Here is a 14,916-nt window from a genome sequence, read left to right as displayed (position 1 = left end):
AGACAACGGCGAGTTTAGGATACGGCACAACCAGGAGTTGTACTCGCATGTGATGCGAAAAAGGAGGATTACTTTTTATGGACACATGGCCCGAATGAATTCAACACGGTTAACCAACCGCATTTTCACTTTCCTCCAAGAGAAAAAGGCAAAGGGGGCATGGTTCAGTGAGGTACAGAAAGATCTGCAGGAGATTGGGATCTCATTTGAAGATATCCAGGAGCGTGTCCCACTTAAGAAAAAACTCCAAGAACATCAGAGTTTACAACCAAAGCCAAAGATGAAAACTGGAAAGGCATGGACGAAAGAGAGAAAGGAGCAACACCGTATACGAATGAAGGAGTACTGGACCAACATAAAAGCTCAAGGGAAACGGTTGAAATGACGTGGTCCTTAGTTGGCATAAATAAATAAATAAATAAACAAACAAACCGTATATTCTCGCGTAATTAACACACTTTTTTGATGAAAAATACAGGCAAAAGCTTAGGATGCATAATTTGTGCAAAGAATTCAGATATTAAAAAAATGATTTACAATTCATTTACATTTTAAAGATACATAAAATATAATATACAAGCAATTGGTTCATCTAATAGTTAAAAATTTTTTCATTTATATGGTTAACCAATTTGAACAACATAAATAACCATCAAGGTTTACAGAAAGAATTACTAATTACATTCTGTGTTCGAAGTATTTTGGACTCTTTCCTGTCAAACATTTGGAAAAAGACCTGTAAAGTTCAATTTCAATTATAATTACGGCGTTTAAAGGGATATTCATGATGTCCAACACTTGTGATTGGCAAATCCATAAACAAATAATAATAATAATGTTATTTGCTTTACGTCCCACTAACTACTTTCCAAGGTCTTCGGAGACGCCGAGGTGCCGGAATTTAGTCCCGCAGGAGTTCTTTTACGTGCCAGTAAATCTACCGACACGGGGCTGTCGTATTTGAGCACCTTCAAATACCACCGGACTGAGCCAGGATCGAACCTGCCAAGTTGGGGTTAGAAGGGCAGCGCCTTAACCGTCTGCGCCACTCAGCCCGGCAATCCATAAACAGAGGACGAATGAGAGAGGGCAGTAGCTCTTAGAAACCGGCCAGTGGAGTGACTGCAGATTTGTTGTCAAACTGAACCTCATCAAAAAAGCAAAGCAAAGTCACCTCCGTACAGGCCATGAAGGCCCTTGGAGGAGTGGAAGGTAAAGGCTTCCACCAATGTTAACCTTGGCACGGGATGGGGTAGAGTGGTTAGCTCTACGCCCGGCCGCCTTTGCCCCCAGGAATTAACCTGGTACTCATTTTTGGTGTAGGCTGAGTGAACCTCAGGGCCATATGCACCTCTGGAAGTGGAAATCTTGTTTCTTAAATTTTACGACTTCCCGACTGGGATTCGAACCCAAATCCTTTCAGGTGAACCAAGCACGCCTTTACCGCCTCGGCCAGGCAGCCCCTACTGAACCTCATCAGCAGGTTTCAAAGTGAAGTGGGAATCTCAGGTCACACTACGATCTCCATACGACCAATTCAACATTTCTGGAACCACCTAATTTAAGTGAACAAGTGCCAACTCGTATAGACGACATAAATATTGTAGATTTCACTTAACCTGGACTTACACGGGCTGGACTACACAATTTTTAACTCATTTCATGTACCATCATAGATGCTAGTAATGTGTTTTAAAATGTGTTTTAGGTTGTTTTAGGTACGTGTACATAATTGTTCAATTTGCATCCAGGGCTAATGATGGCGCATTACAGATGCCGAAACTAGTACCCATGACATGTGATAGATTCACAATAAAACATTATTGTATTGAAAAGGTATACCTTTGCAAAACCTTTATTTTACTGTAATTGGTTCACCTCATTTTCAGTAAATCATTATTTGGAGTAAAATTCCGGCGTGAGATTTTTTTCTGAAAAGATAAACAGGGTACATCAGGTCAAGTTGGACAGGTGAGTTTGAAGTACCGACAATGGAAAATATTCTTCCCATTACGAGTTAACAATACAACCTGAAGTGAAATAAACATGTGCTAATAAAAGTACATTCAAGTAAGTACATAATAATGGCATACAGACAGCAACAACAACAACAAAACCACCCTGTCCAACACAATAAGGGACGGGCATCGTGGAGGGACCCGTGCTATATTTCCCCAAACCGTTCGTATCCAATCTTGTATGAGTGACATGTCCATCCACCCCTTCTTCTTGGATACGAACGTGGATCCCTCGCGGAAATTTTACTTTGGACATTGTTTTCTGTTTTAGAACATTATAAGGTGCAAGCTTTCTGCCAACACCTGTTACAGCAAGCATTGCAATACAATCTTTTTTTTTCTTTTTTTTTTCTCTCTCCCGGTAGTGCGTACCTTAACACTCTATGTCCCTTCCTTATCGATTGTTCAACTGTGACATACGGAAACTGAATGGTGTCTGACCTGTGGTTCCTATTTGGGAGAGCAAATATTCCTTCACTTTACACTTCTCAATCACAAAGCTATGAAAATCAATTACTTTTTGGTTGAAATCATTTGGCATTTTGTAGCATAATGTTGTTCTTCGAAGAGAAAGTTCATTTCTCTTCAAGCCCGCCCTTACCTTCAAATCAGACACTGATTCCATGTGCAGCAGTTATTTCTTGTCCTTTAAAATATAACATTTCGTAAGAAACAGCATATCCAACATTGCGTAACAAAATCATTTATTTAAGCAGATCCTCCCCTACTTTCGGAAACTTGCCGTTTTAGGTCTGCGAAATGCTTTGCGAGACTTGTTGGTCGCTTGAAGTGCACTTCTCTGTTACCGTGGTAACGCACGTTGCATTTGGACACTGAATACTTGCGGCCCACTGCCCTATTCCCGTATGTTTCGGTGTAACTGATAACCACGAGTTTATATGATGCAGTATTACTCGAATACTTGCTCACTGTGGACTAACAAACAATTTTGAGATCAAAGAAAATGCAGGTCCATACCCAAAACACTCATAAAATACGTTTGCACCAGCCTGGAATAGACCGTCCACAAGTCACTTCTACGCTGATTCTCTCACTGAGCTAGTGCAGTGGTATTTCCAACCAGCTGATAACAGCACCTTGCCTGGTATTTGGAATGCCCAGTTTCGCAATGGGAAAGCTGCTACCTGAGTAGTTGACATCTCTATTTTGAAACACATCAAATACGTGAACATTTCTTTTTCTACACTTTGGACCCAAAAATATTGAGATGTGTAAATTATGCATGTACCGTGTAAAAACTGTTATTCTCCCCGGCCTATCTTCTCTTCATCATCGTTCTATTGTATGTGCTTGCAAGCTGTGTTATGTATTGTGTATTTCTTCGATGTATTTACATGTATTTTACTTTCCTATGCTTTGCCCCTCTTAAAGAATAAATGTGTTGCCTCCCGTCCCACATGTCTTCAGAGAAACGCAGATTTTATCTCGCTCTGAAGCGTCTTCCTTGCTTTGCGAGGTCTTTCTCTCTCTCTGTCTCTTATCGCTTCGCGCCCCTCTGCTCCTCCCCTCCCCTCCAGAGGGGAGTTCCGGTCCACCTGACCGGTGCGCTGCTTGCGGTCGCTCTGTCTGGCAGTCATGTCATTCTCCTATTGGCACTGGTGCAGTGCGTTACTCTCTAGGCTCGCCTTGTGGCCTGTCGAACCCAGCATGCTAGCACGGAGGTAAGACAGAGAGGGACCTTGATATAGTACAGTACCCTTAAAATGTTGAAACTTGGAAAGGTGCCTGAGGTAAATATGAAAATTATGAATGTGTAATGGTAGGAGCCTAGTGCTTTTGATTTTATCTTTACTTGAGGTTTCATGTTGATGTGTTCAATTGAGTTAGAAAAGAATGTGCTTTCATGGCTTAAATATTTTCCCCTTCTGGGAAAGACCCTTGGTGACTAATTATGTACCTCACTGCTCATCAGATATTCGAAATTGTTAAGACGGGCAATTCCCTGTAGTGGGATTAGGTTAGTGTTATTTTTTTTTAAGGGCATCGTAATTGCTACGCATTTTCTATACGCCTTAAGGCGTTTGTTTCCTGTTAAGGTACCGAAAGGCCATGTTCAATTTATTCTCAGTATTACTGTTTTAAGTTTATGAATTTTTAATACTGTTTTCTCATATTCAGAAAGTCTCTATTATTCCTTATTCCTGTTCGATGCCCGGCTTATGTTCAGGAAGTTAGCGCAAGAAACCCTTCACGAAAGTATGTGAACATGTACCTGATAGTGAGGGCAGGTTCCCTCATTCTTATCTTGTTGTAATTTTGATAGTACATACGTGTATAATTTCCTTAATTGTAAATTGTTTGTATTTGATATTTTTAAAAGAGTTAAAGCTTTTAGCATTGTATTTAAAGAAGCTTGGCGAGTTGAAATTGTTAATTAAGGTTTGGTATTTTTCACTTAACACGACCTTTTATCCAGCCCCCTTGGGCCGTCGCTTTTTCCCCGCCCGAACCCACTGCACAATGCAAGGGTGTTAATTATGCGAGAAAATATGGTACATTAAATCACCCTTTCCCCATGCATTACATATTTAGGATGCCATAACATCATAATACCAAAACCAAGTAAGTTCTGCCCAATGACTGCTAGCTCCCAATACAAAATATGGAATAGCTCATAGACAGAGTGGAGTAGAAATTTTGTAGAAAACCAAGGAAATCACCAAAAAATCTGATGTTCGCTAAATTATATATTTCTCCGCCAGCAGTTTTTAAATTCTGCTAAGTTTAGCGGAAAATCTGCCAAGTTGGTAACACTGATAAATTTCGTTAGGAGACTGTAATTCAAGAAGAGTTATCAGAAAAAAGTCAGTGATAAATGAAACCTCAAACTAGTTTCCACTCAACCTGAATCTTCTGACAACACTTGAAACCAAGTTTTGAGAAGCCATAAAACTTTACAGATCTAAGCTCAATGGCCATTAAGACTTATGTGTCTATACAGTTAAAATTCTATGTCTATCCTTTAGTCCCGTTTCCTGATGCAAGGTTCGGGATGAAGTGAGATGAAATTACACGCCATGTTTCTATGGCTGGGTACCCTTCCTGATGCCAATCCCGATTGAGGAGCTACTGAACATGAAATGAATGATTGTGAATGAAAATGGGTAAGGAGGTGGGAGGAATTGGTTGTGGTCTACGAATAAGAACTGTCTCATTGTTTACTTGGAAGTGAAAATAGAAAACCACAGAAAACCATTCTTAGGACAGCCAACAGTGGGGTTCGAATCCACTTGTCTCCTGAATGCAGAGCTTGGTTCCATAGCTGTAGTACATTAATAAGCACGGCCACTTCAATTGGTACAGTTAAGAGTAATACTGTCAATCAAGCTGCAATATATATATATATATACTGACTGACAGAGCAAATGCAACACCAAGAAGGAGTGGTCAGAACTTTATGCCAATTGCAGGGTAGACTGACGTCACTGAGGTATGCTCATGAAGTGAAATGCGCCGCTGTGCTGCGCACGTAGCGAACGATAAATGGGACACGGCGTTGGCGAATGGCCCACTTCGTACCGTGATTTCTCAGCCGACAGTCATTGTAGAACGTGTTGTCGTGTGCCACAGGACACTTGTATAGCTAAGAATGCCAGGCCGCTGTCAACGGAGGCATTTCCAGCAGACAGACGACTTTACGAGGGGTATGGTGATCGGGCTGAGAAGGGCAGGTTGGTCGCTTCGTCAAATCGCAGCCGATACCCATAGGGATGTGTCCACGGTGCAGCGCCTGTGGCGAAGATGGTTGGCGCAGGGACATGAGGCACGTGCAAGGGGTCCAGGCGCAGCCCGAGTGACGTCAGCACGCGAGGATCGGCGCATCCGCCGCCAAGCGGTGGCAGCCCCGCACGCCACGTCAACCGCCATTCTTCAGCATGTGCAAGACACCCTGGCTGTTCCAATATCGACCAGAACAATTTCCCGTCGATTGGTTGAAGGAGGCCTGCACTCCCGGCGTCCGCTCAGAAGACTACCATTGACTCCACAGCATAGACGTGCACGCCTGGCATGGTGCCGGGCTAGAGCGACTTGGATGAGGGAATGGCGGAACGTCGTGTTCTCCGATGAGTCACGCTTCTGTTCTGTCAGTGATAGTCACCGCAGACGAGTGTGGCGTCGGCGTGGAGAAAGGTCAAATCCGGCAGTAACTGTGGAGCGCCCTACCGCTAGACAACGCGGCATCATGGTTTGGGGCGCTATTGCGTATGATTCCACGTCACCTCTAGTGCGTATTTAAGGCACGTTAAATGCCCACCACTACGTGCAGCATGTGCTGCGGCCGGTGGCACTCCCGTACCTTCAGGGGCTGCCCAATGCTCTGTTTCAGCAGGATAATGCCCGCCCACACACTGCTCGCATCTCCCAACAGGCTCTACGAGGTGTACAGATGCTTCCGTGGCCAGCGTACTCTCCGGATCTCTCACCAATCGAACACGTGTGGGATCTCATTGGACGCCGTTCGCAAACTCTGCCCCAGCCTCGTACGGACGACCAACTGTGGCAAATGGTTGACAGAGAATGGAGAACCATCCCTCAGGACACCATCCGCACTCTTATTGACTCTGTACCTCGACGTGTTTCTGCGTGCATCGCCGCTCGCGGTGGTCCTACATCCTACTGAGTCGATGCCGTGCGCATTGTGTAACCTGCATATCGGTTTGAAATAAACATCAATTATTCATCCGTGCCGTCTCTGTTTTTTCCCCAACTTTCATCCCTTTCGAACCACTTCTCCTTGGTGTTGCATTGTCACTGTCAGTCAGTGTATATTGCTATTTGCCTTTATGTCGCACCGACACAGATAGGTCTTATAGTGACGATGGGACAGGAAAGGCCTAGGAATGGGAAGGAAGCGGTCGTAGCCTTAATTAAGGTACAGCCCCAGCATTTGCCTGGTGTGAAAATGGGAAACCACGGAAAACCATCTTCAGGGCTGCCGACAGTGGGCAATATATTATTATAACGCATACTGTTATGAAAATGATAAACACATAAAAGAAAAACCAGCAACAGCTAATATTTACCTGACAATGACCACACCATGGAGCATAAAACTTCACAAAATGCCTTCCTTTGGCAACATGATTATCAAATGTGTCATCTGTTAACTCCACGAGACCATTCACTGGTTCAGGAACTTTAGGTTTACTGTCCAGTTCCTGAAAAAAATATGACATATATTATTATATTATTGAGTAATTCCATATATGATTGACTGACATTTACAATACACCTCAGCTAGAAAATGTCAATATAAAGGAACACTGGGCAATTACAATGATATATACAGCATGGCTTAAAAATAAAAATCATACTAAACACTCTGTTCCAAAGTTTCTGGGGGTGACTGACATAAAAGTCAACTCTCTATTCACGTGAACATGTTTCCTTTGTATATTTCTCTGAAAGTTTATTGTGAACACTGTCTTCCAAAATATTTTTTGGAGAGGAAGGTTTAAGGTGCTCCTTTATAAAAAGAACATGTCTGAAACTCAATCCATAAGGATGTTGTAAGTAAAAATGTGGGGTGTGACTGACTGACCTCCTTATGTGACTGACATCTCTGAAATTATAAATTTCATACCGAGTTAGTTTAAGGATTATAATTCCATAGTCACATTATTTTTACACTCTGTTTATTGCAGAAAAAAAAAAAAAAAAATGATCAAAATGCTTATCAATAATATAAATGCAGTTTCCTCACTTTAAATAACAAAAACTAAAATATCATGAATGAATAGCATAAAATAATATTTTGAATATCAATACATAACGTAGCTGACTAGTTGTAAGCTGACATTGACAGTCAGACGAGGATAATGATGTGTTTTATTCATAGTTTGTAATTTATGTCATTACCATATTCACTATCTCTCATCAAACTTTAATTACATCTCCTATCACAACCACGATACACGATCTGGCTCCTGTTTAAAAATATCTCTGTCACTCCAGGACTTAGAACCGCTCCTTTGTAGTCACTGCCGCTAGGCTGTGGAAAACCCTCCCTGCTACCATTAGGGATTTACGTTCTCATAGGAGATTTATGATCGATTGCCGAAATCACTTACTGAATACCTCTAGCTGACTTGTTCGATGTGTGTAGTGTGAATGAGTGCGTGAATGAGCTTATTTTCATAAAAATTAGAAATGTATTTGCTACTTATAGGTTTTTTTTTCTACTGTGTTTTCCTTCTTTTATTATTACTAGTGTTAGTTTTAAAATTATTATCATGTTTCATTTATATTGTCGTGTTGTACATTGTATAATTATTTCTTCTATTACTCTCTCCATATTTGCTATTAGTACTATAATTTTTTTAAATGATTTGTTTTATTTAAAAATACATGTATGTTAATTATTTTAAATGTTGTGGTTAAGTGTAAGAGAGGGCCTCGAACCCTAACTTTGCCACGAATAAAGACGAATTACTTACTTACTTACTTACTATCTGTGCATGTGGGTGGAACATATAACACAACATCCAGGCACATGTGACTGATACTGCTGCAAGAAATGCTGCCTAGTGCAATCCTTCAACATATCACTTTACTGTCCAACATTTTTAATTATGAAACTTGTGAATCCTTTTTGCTGATTGTTAACACAAAAGATGTGCATATTCTTTAACATATACACCCAATGCTCCTACATAATGAACTTACATGTGGCCGGAATAGCTGAAATATGTTGAAATGTTTTCCAATTTTTTTATTTTTTAAAATATCTCTTTTCCTCATCTATTTCAACCTGTGGTACCCCCTGAACAATAATTTGCTTGGTCTTTTTGCTTCAGGACTCTGTACCTTCTTTCCACATTTCACAGCCACCCATGCCATTTGTTTTACTTGACCTTCAATTGCATCTATTTTCCCTTTTCCATGGTATGATTCAAATATGGCAGGATATATTTTTTCTTGAAATGGCTCACTGCTCCAGAGTCTCTTCTCTGAGTCTAAAAAAAGAAGGCGTCATCACCATAAAACTTAATGACAGCTGCATTAACATCATCCCAGTAGCTGCTTCCCATGCACACGTTTTCTTGTCTTGCTAATCCCTGCACCCTCTTCTTCTGCTTAAAATACACAGGAAATTCTTTTATTTTTTTGCAGTGAACAGGGCAATGCTAACTCTACAAGTTTTCTGCATTTACCATAATGGTGCCTACTTCTGAACGCTGACTGTTCACACGAAAGATGTGCATATTCATTAACATATTTACCCAATACTCCTACATAATGAACTTACATGTGGCCAGAATAGGTGAAATATGTTGAAATCGCTTTTTTAAGATATTTCTTCACCTCATCTATTTCAAACTGTGGTACCTCCTGAATAATAATTTGCCATTCTTTTCTTGCCATTTTTATGCCTACCTTTCTCCTTCAGACGCTGATTGTATTCTCGTCGTATTTTTCCTGCTGGCGACTTTTGCAATACTGGCACAGCTGTCAACTTCCTGCACTCACCAATTTTTTTCGTTGAGCTTGTTTACGCATTCTTTTTGTTGTTGTTGTGATTTTTGTCTCTCTATTCCCGCTTTAGACCATTCTTTTCTTTTTGCTATCCTTACATTTTCTTGCCATTCTTTATGCCAACCTTTCTCCTTCAGATGCTGTTTGTATTCTCATTGTACTTTTTCTGCTAGCGATATCCCCATATTACTGTTTCACTATCACAGTTCACTTGTAACTTCACCAATGTCTCCAAAGCAACCTGACCAGATTGTGAGGCATGGATAGCATTGCGCACGCTATGTCAGTCACTCACAGTGTCATAGTGGGAAACTGATTCACTGTATAAGAAAATGTTCCAATATGTTTTTGTTGATGTTATTGAGGAGACGTCGGATCCCAAAGGAAATTTTATTCCATCGATTATCATGCTGTGTAGATGACCTTTTCTATGTTTATCATGACTGACTGACCACAATCTGACCTAAACAAAAAAAGTGCCCTTTCAAACTACTTAGAAAATTAGGAAAATTATAATGAATAACAATGTACATACAGGAAAGATTACTTGTTGATATATAAAATGGTGAGATTGAAGAAAACAAAATTACTTGTAAATATCAAGGTATGTATTTCTCAGTGTGCTCAATGTCACAAGATTTGAAGTAAAATATGGGCTATTGCAAAACAGTTTTCAGATGCTTCCTTCTATGATAAGAGATTGTAAACTATATACAAACATAATTCTTGAACAAAATAAATGTAATATCTATTTGGCAATTTACACCTTAGCATAACATTTTTGTAGAATCATTCTATTACTCTTACAATGGAATTATTTCCTGGCTTTCTGCTTTGACTCCTACAATACTTATCACACCAGGGTATAATAGAACAAAATGGAAAATGAAGGGGTGCTATCAATATTAATGGGGCTTATGGAAGGAAGGAAGGAAGGAAGGAAGGAAGGAAGGAAGGAAGGAAGGAAGGAAGGAAGGAAGGAAGGGAAAGAAATAAGGAACTTTCTGAGTATTTACCATGCAAGAGAACAAATGAGGGTGAAGTAGACAAGTTTAATGAAGCACTGAGAGATGATATAGTTAGGGTGAACAACAAGGATAGGACAGTGTTAATGGGCGATTTCAATGCAAGGATTGGAATTAGAACTGAAGGATGTGAGGTCACAGGTAAACATGCGTAAGGTATGAAAGTTAATAAGAATGGAAATGTCTACTGAACATCTGTGCTAGGATGGGATTAACATTTCTTAACCGATTCTTCAGGCATTAAGTTATTCACCGTTACTCATGTGAGATTAAGGCCACCAGATCCACAATAACACAATAAATTTATCATGACAATGTGAATTCAAAAATCTATTAGGCTGCTATTACATTGTCAAAGAACTTTATAATAGAAACGATCTTGAATCTTTCTTGAAAAATTTCCTCCATGTTGCTATATTACATCAGAGACTTCATGATATAAGTTAAAGATAACAAGAGTTGAAACCTGGTAAAAATGGTAGAAAAATTAAATTGGAGCATTGCTGTAGTGAAACTCTATTTCATTGTATGAGGAGAACAAATGATAACAATGTTGATTCCTATAGGGAACCTGAAATATTTGTTCCAAAGCAATGCTCCAATTTAATTTTTCTGCCATTTTTGCCAGGTTTCAACTCTTGTAATCTTTAACCTATATCATGAAGTGTCTGATGTAATACAGCAACATGGAGGAAAGTTTTCAAGAAAGATTCGAGATTATGATTAAGGAAACACAGAAAATCAACACAACGTTTGCTGGGAATTGCGGTTGACTATGTAAAGAAAATAAATATCCTCTGGATAAATCACTTTGTGATTATTACATTCTTATTACGTACAGTGAATCTCTGTGCTAGCTGCTGCCCATATACTGGGTTACTGATACACTCACAACACTATTAAGGTTAAAACGTGGCTAGAAGACCTGTTAGCCAAGAAAGATTTAGATTTTGACTGGTACAAAGACATGTTTGTTGTTGGTAAAGATGGATTCCCCCAGTTCAGTGATGTGGCATTTTACATGTATGATTCCCCAGCCATTATTGTTGACTCACCCATCCAGTCTGAAAAAGTGATCCGGATCAGTCTACCTTGGTTCAGAAAGAGAAGAAAGCCATTTACGGAGAGTGCAAAGAATTCTCTACCACCACATTCTCCAATCAGTATGGATTCTGGAAGTTCATTTTTGGATTGAGAGGATCAGTTTCAGATATCATCATCATCATCATCATCATCATCATCATCATTTTACAGCCTGAGTTTCCTGAGTGTGGTGCACAAGTGCTCACCACTTCTTCCTGTCAAAGTATAGTTTCTTTTCCTCTATATCCTCCCACTTGACATTCCTCTTGCTGACCTCAGATTCCACGGTGTCTATCCATCAATTCCTTGGCCTCTCCCCTTCCACTTCTCTGTCAAAATTGCCGTTCTCATTCTATCCATCCTCATAACATGTCCAAACTATTGCAGTAACCTGAATCTTCTTGAAAGCTCAGTAACAGGTATTTTGATGCCAACCTCCCTCCTGTTTGCTTCATTTCTAATCTTTTGGTTTTTGGATGTAAGATATAATTATATGATTATAAGACAAAAGGAAAACTTACTTTTATTATCATTATCTAACTGAACAGCAACCAAGAAAATACAAAGAACAAGGAACCACAAGAAAGAAAGAGATTAAAATAGGCAAGATGTGTCTTTTGTATCAAGGCCTCCAACACACTCCCTCCCTAGTGAAGTTAAGAAAATGACGAAGGAAGTTAACTCGTCTATGTCTGGCCTGGGCACTGTTTTGAAGCACTAGGAAGAGGTCTATTGTCTTGTTTAGTTGAAGGTGGCTGTAATGTAGAAGGTTGGCCTTAATGTTCACTGATGATGGTGTTGAGATGTCTTTCAAAATAAATGCTGGCTTTAGTCTGTCGATTGATACTGTTTGTTATCCTGATGGGAGTTCTACAACGAAGTGTTTCCCAGCACAAGCACAGACTTTGTAGGGACCATCACAGACAGGCTGAAGTGGCTTTTTTTTGTTTTTTTTTTGTTGCATCATGTTGCACGAAGACATATTAACACTGAGATAATTTGAAGTGAATTAAAACAGTTTTTGAAGAATGATGCCTTTCTTTCCAGGTTGGATAGTTCTCATATGCTTCTTTAATCAGCACAGGAAAGTTGGCATATCTTCTACACGAGGGGCTGTAGAAGAAATGTGCAGGGAGCCTGATTGGCACTCCATAGGTCACTTCTGCAAAAGTTGTATCGTACGAAGGAATAATGTAAGATCTTAATCCAAGGAGTACCCAAGGAAGTTTCATGACACAATCCTCAATGAAATGATCCTTCAGGGATGATTTGAGATACTGATGCCAAAGCTCACTCATTCTGTTGGCTACTGGGTGGTATGATGCTGTTTTATGTGGTGAATTTCCAGGGATTGCATTAGTCATTTGAAAAGTTCACATTCAAACCATTCAAACTGTCGTCCTCAGTCAGTTGTGATGAATTTCGGGACTCCATATGAAAAGAACGACATATGCTACTGTTTCTGCTGTAATATCTTTTACAGGAACTGCTTCTGGCCAGTGGAAGAATCTGTCGATCATCGTAACTAGATAGGAGAAACCTGGGGAAGGTGGAATAGGTCCAACTATGTCAATGTTGACATGACTGAATCGCTCTGTGACTGTATGGTAATGGCCTACAGTGCTATTCGTGAGACGCCAAACCTTTGCTCGTTGACAGGATATCTATCCCTCTTAGTCCAGGCCAGGATGCTCACAGTATGCCAAGAGTGCCAGACAAATTTCGAGGATTTTGCAGGTTCTCACTCTCTGGGCTATATAGTTCACAAATATTATCACTAGGACTTGAAATTTTTAATAAATGTTAACAAGAAGACACTCTTACTGTCGAACTAAATTAACACTAAAATGCTCTTGGCTATTTTGCAAAAAAAAATAATTTCCAAACAATTTTAAGACACCAACAATTAAAAATCAGAAACAAAACAGAAAAAATCAGAAAATTCAAATCGCCGATAAATATTGATGACTTCTTTGAAAATGTCTTATTTCAGATGAATGTAAAGTTTCACACTTTTATCTTGAGTAGTTTAATAGTTATTTACAATGATATCGGAATACATGATTGGCATGTTCAACAATGGGATCGAACCTGGCACATGGGTTGTAGTCAGGGTGAGCAGGTGGGTGAAAGAATCTCAAGGTCAATTGGAATCTGTTTCTTGAGAACATATTCCAAACCATGGAATATAACAGGAGATTTTGACCCAATAAGAAAATATGCTCGGCCTTCTAGTTATACCCATTTTCAATAAAACAGCAATGAAAGCCTTCATTTCAGTCAATATAACAGGGCACCCCTGCTCTGCTCTGGCATGTGGTGACAAAAACTGATTAGCATATCTGTTTGTCTCTGTAGTTTTGAGGCTCATAATTGAGCCATGAAAAACAAATAAAACACCGCTATTGCTTTTGCATTTGAAGAAGGGGCGTGTTTCGGGCCAGGAGTCGCATAATAACCAGGTGAGGGTTGGTATTTTGCACACTGACCTACCTGAATTTCATGGAAAAGAGGAAATTGTTGCTGTTGGATGTTGTTACAGCCGTCATCATCAGTACTGTCCGAGTGACAATGACAGTCATTACCACCACTGTTTACACTTGGACAACAAGCACGTGGTCGGCTGTTTACAGAAAAATCGCCGTTTTCACTCCCAATAACACTTACGCTTTCCTCTTCCTCACTTGTTGAAGAAATGAATTCCTCATTCAAGTCTTCATAATCCTCTTTTTCACTTAAATTATTAAGATACACAGCCAGTTCGTCATCGTCAACAAAATCACTACTCCCGCTAGTCGCCATTTTACTCATGCAGCATGGAGATCATACATCGTAGATGCACACGAATTTCAAAAATTCATTGCATGATAACGAATGAATTTACGCACTATCTAGCGGTGTAGTTAAAATCTACTGACCATTCTCCATGGACTCGACACATTAGATGTTGCCATCTACCAGCCCAAGCTGTATTAACTCGTATAGAAAAAGCGCGCTATCCAAACAAAGATACATCGTGGTTGGCAATTTACACGTATATATGTAGTGGTACTATGCGCAAGTAAAAGCGACTCATGGTGTTCCCTGTGTAGCATGGTTTTAATTTGATCATTCCTCGGCCACCCCTTACGACAGGCAGGGGATACCGTGGGTGTATTCTTCGCCTGAGACCCCCACCTACAGGAGGATGTGCGTTTGGTCCGCGAGAGCTATTTTATTTCGCTCAAGTCCGCTGGCAAGCTGGTTAAGACCCCCCTGTCCGCCACTTGGGACACGCCACGTGAGAGTATCAC

At 40.1% G+C, this 14,916-nt stretch overlaps 1 protein-coding gene across 1 annotated transcript in view; it reads right to left on the bottom strand.

The window, feature by feature from the left end:
- The window catches only part of prtp (pretaporter), a 185,311-nt gene that overhangs the window by 111,897 nt on the left and 58,498 nt on the right, over positions 1 to 14,916 (bottom strand). The window contains exon 4 of the mRNA XM_067137723.2: positions 7,064 to 7,198. Coding sequence (XP_066993824.1) covers positions 7,064 to 7,198 — 135 coding nt within the window. The remainder of the gene's footprint in view (positions 1 to 7,063; positions 7,199 to 14,916) is intronic.

The sequence above is a fragment of the Anabrus simplex genome, chromosome 1 (genome assembly GCF_040414725.1).
Source record: "Anabrus simplex isolate iqAnaSimp1 chromosome 1, ASM4041472v1, whole genome shotgun sequence".
In the NCBI taxonomy this organism is placed as follows: Eukaryota; Metazoa; Arthropoda; class Insecta; order Orthoptera; family Tettigoniidae; genus Anabrus; species Anabrus simplex.
The sequence above is the reverse complement of the archived record's forward strand: the minus strand, read 5'-3'. Positions and strand labels throughout refer to the sequence as shown.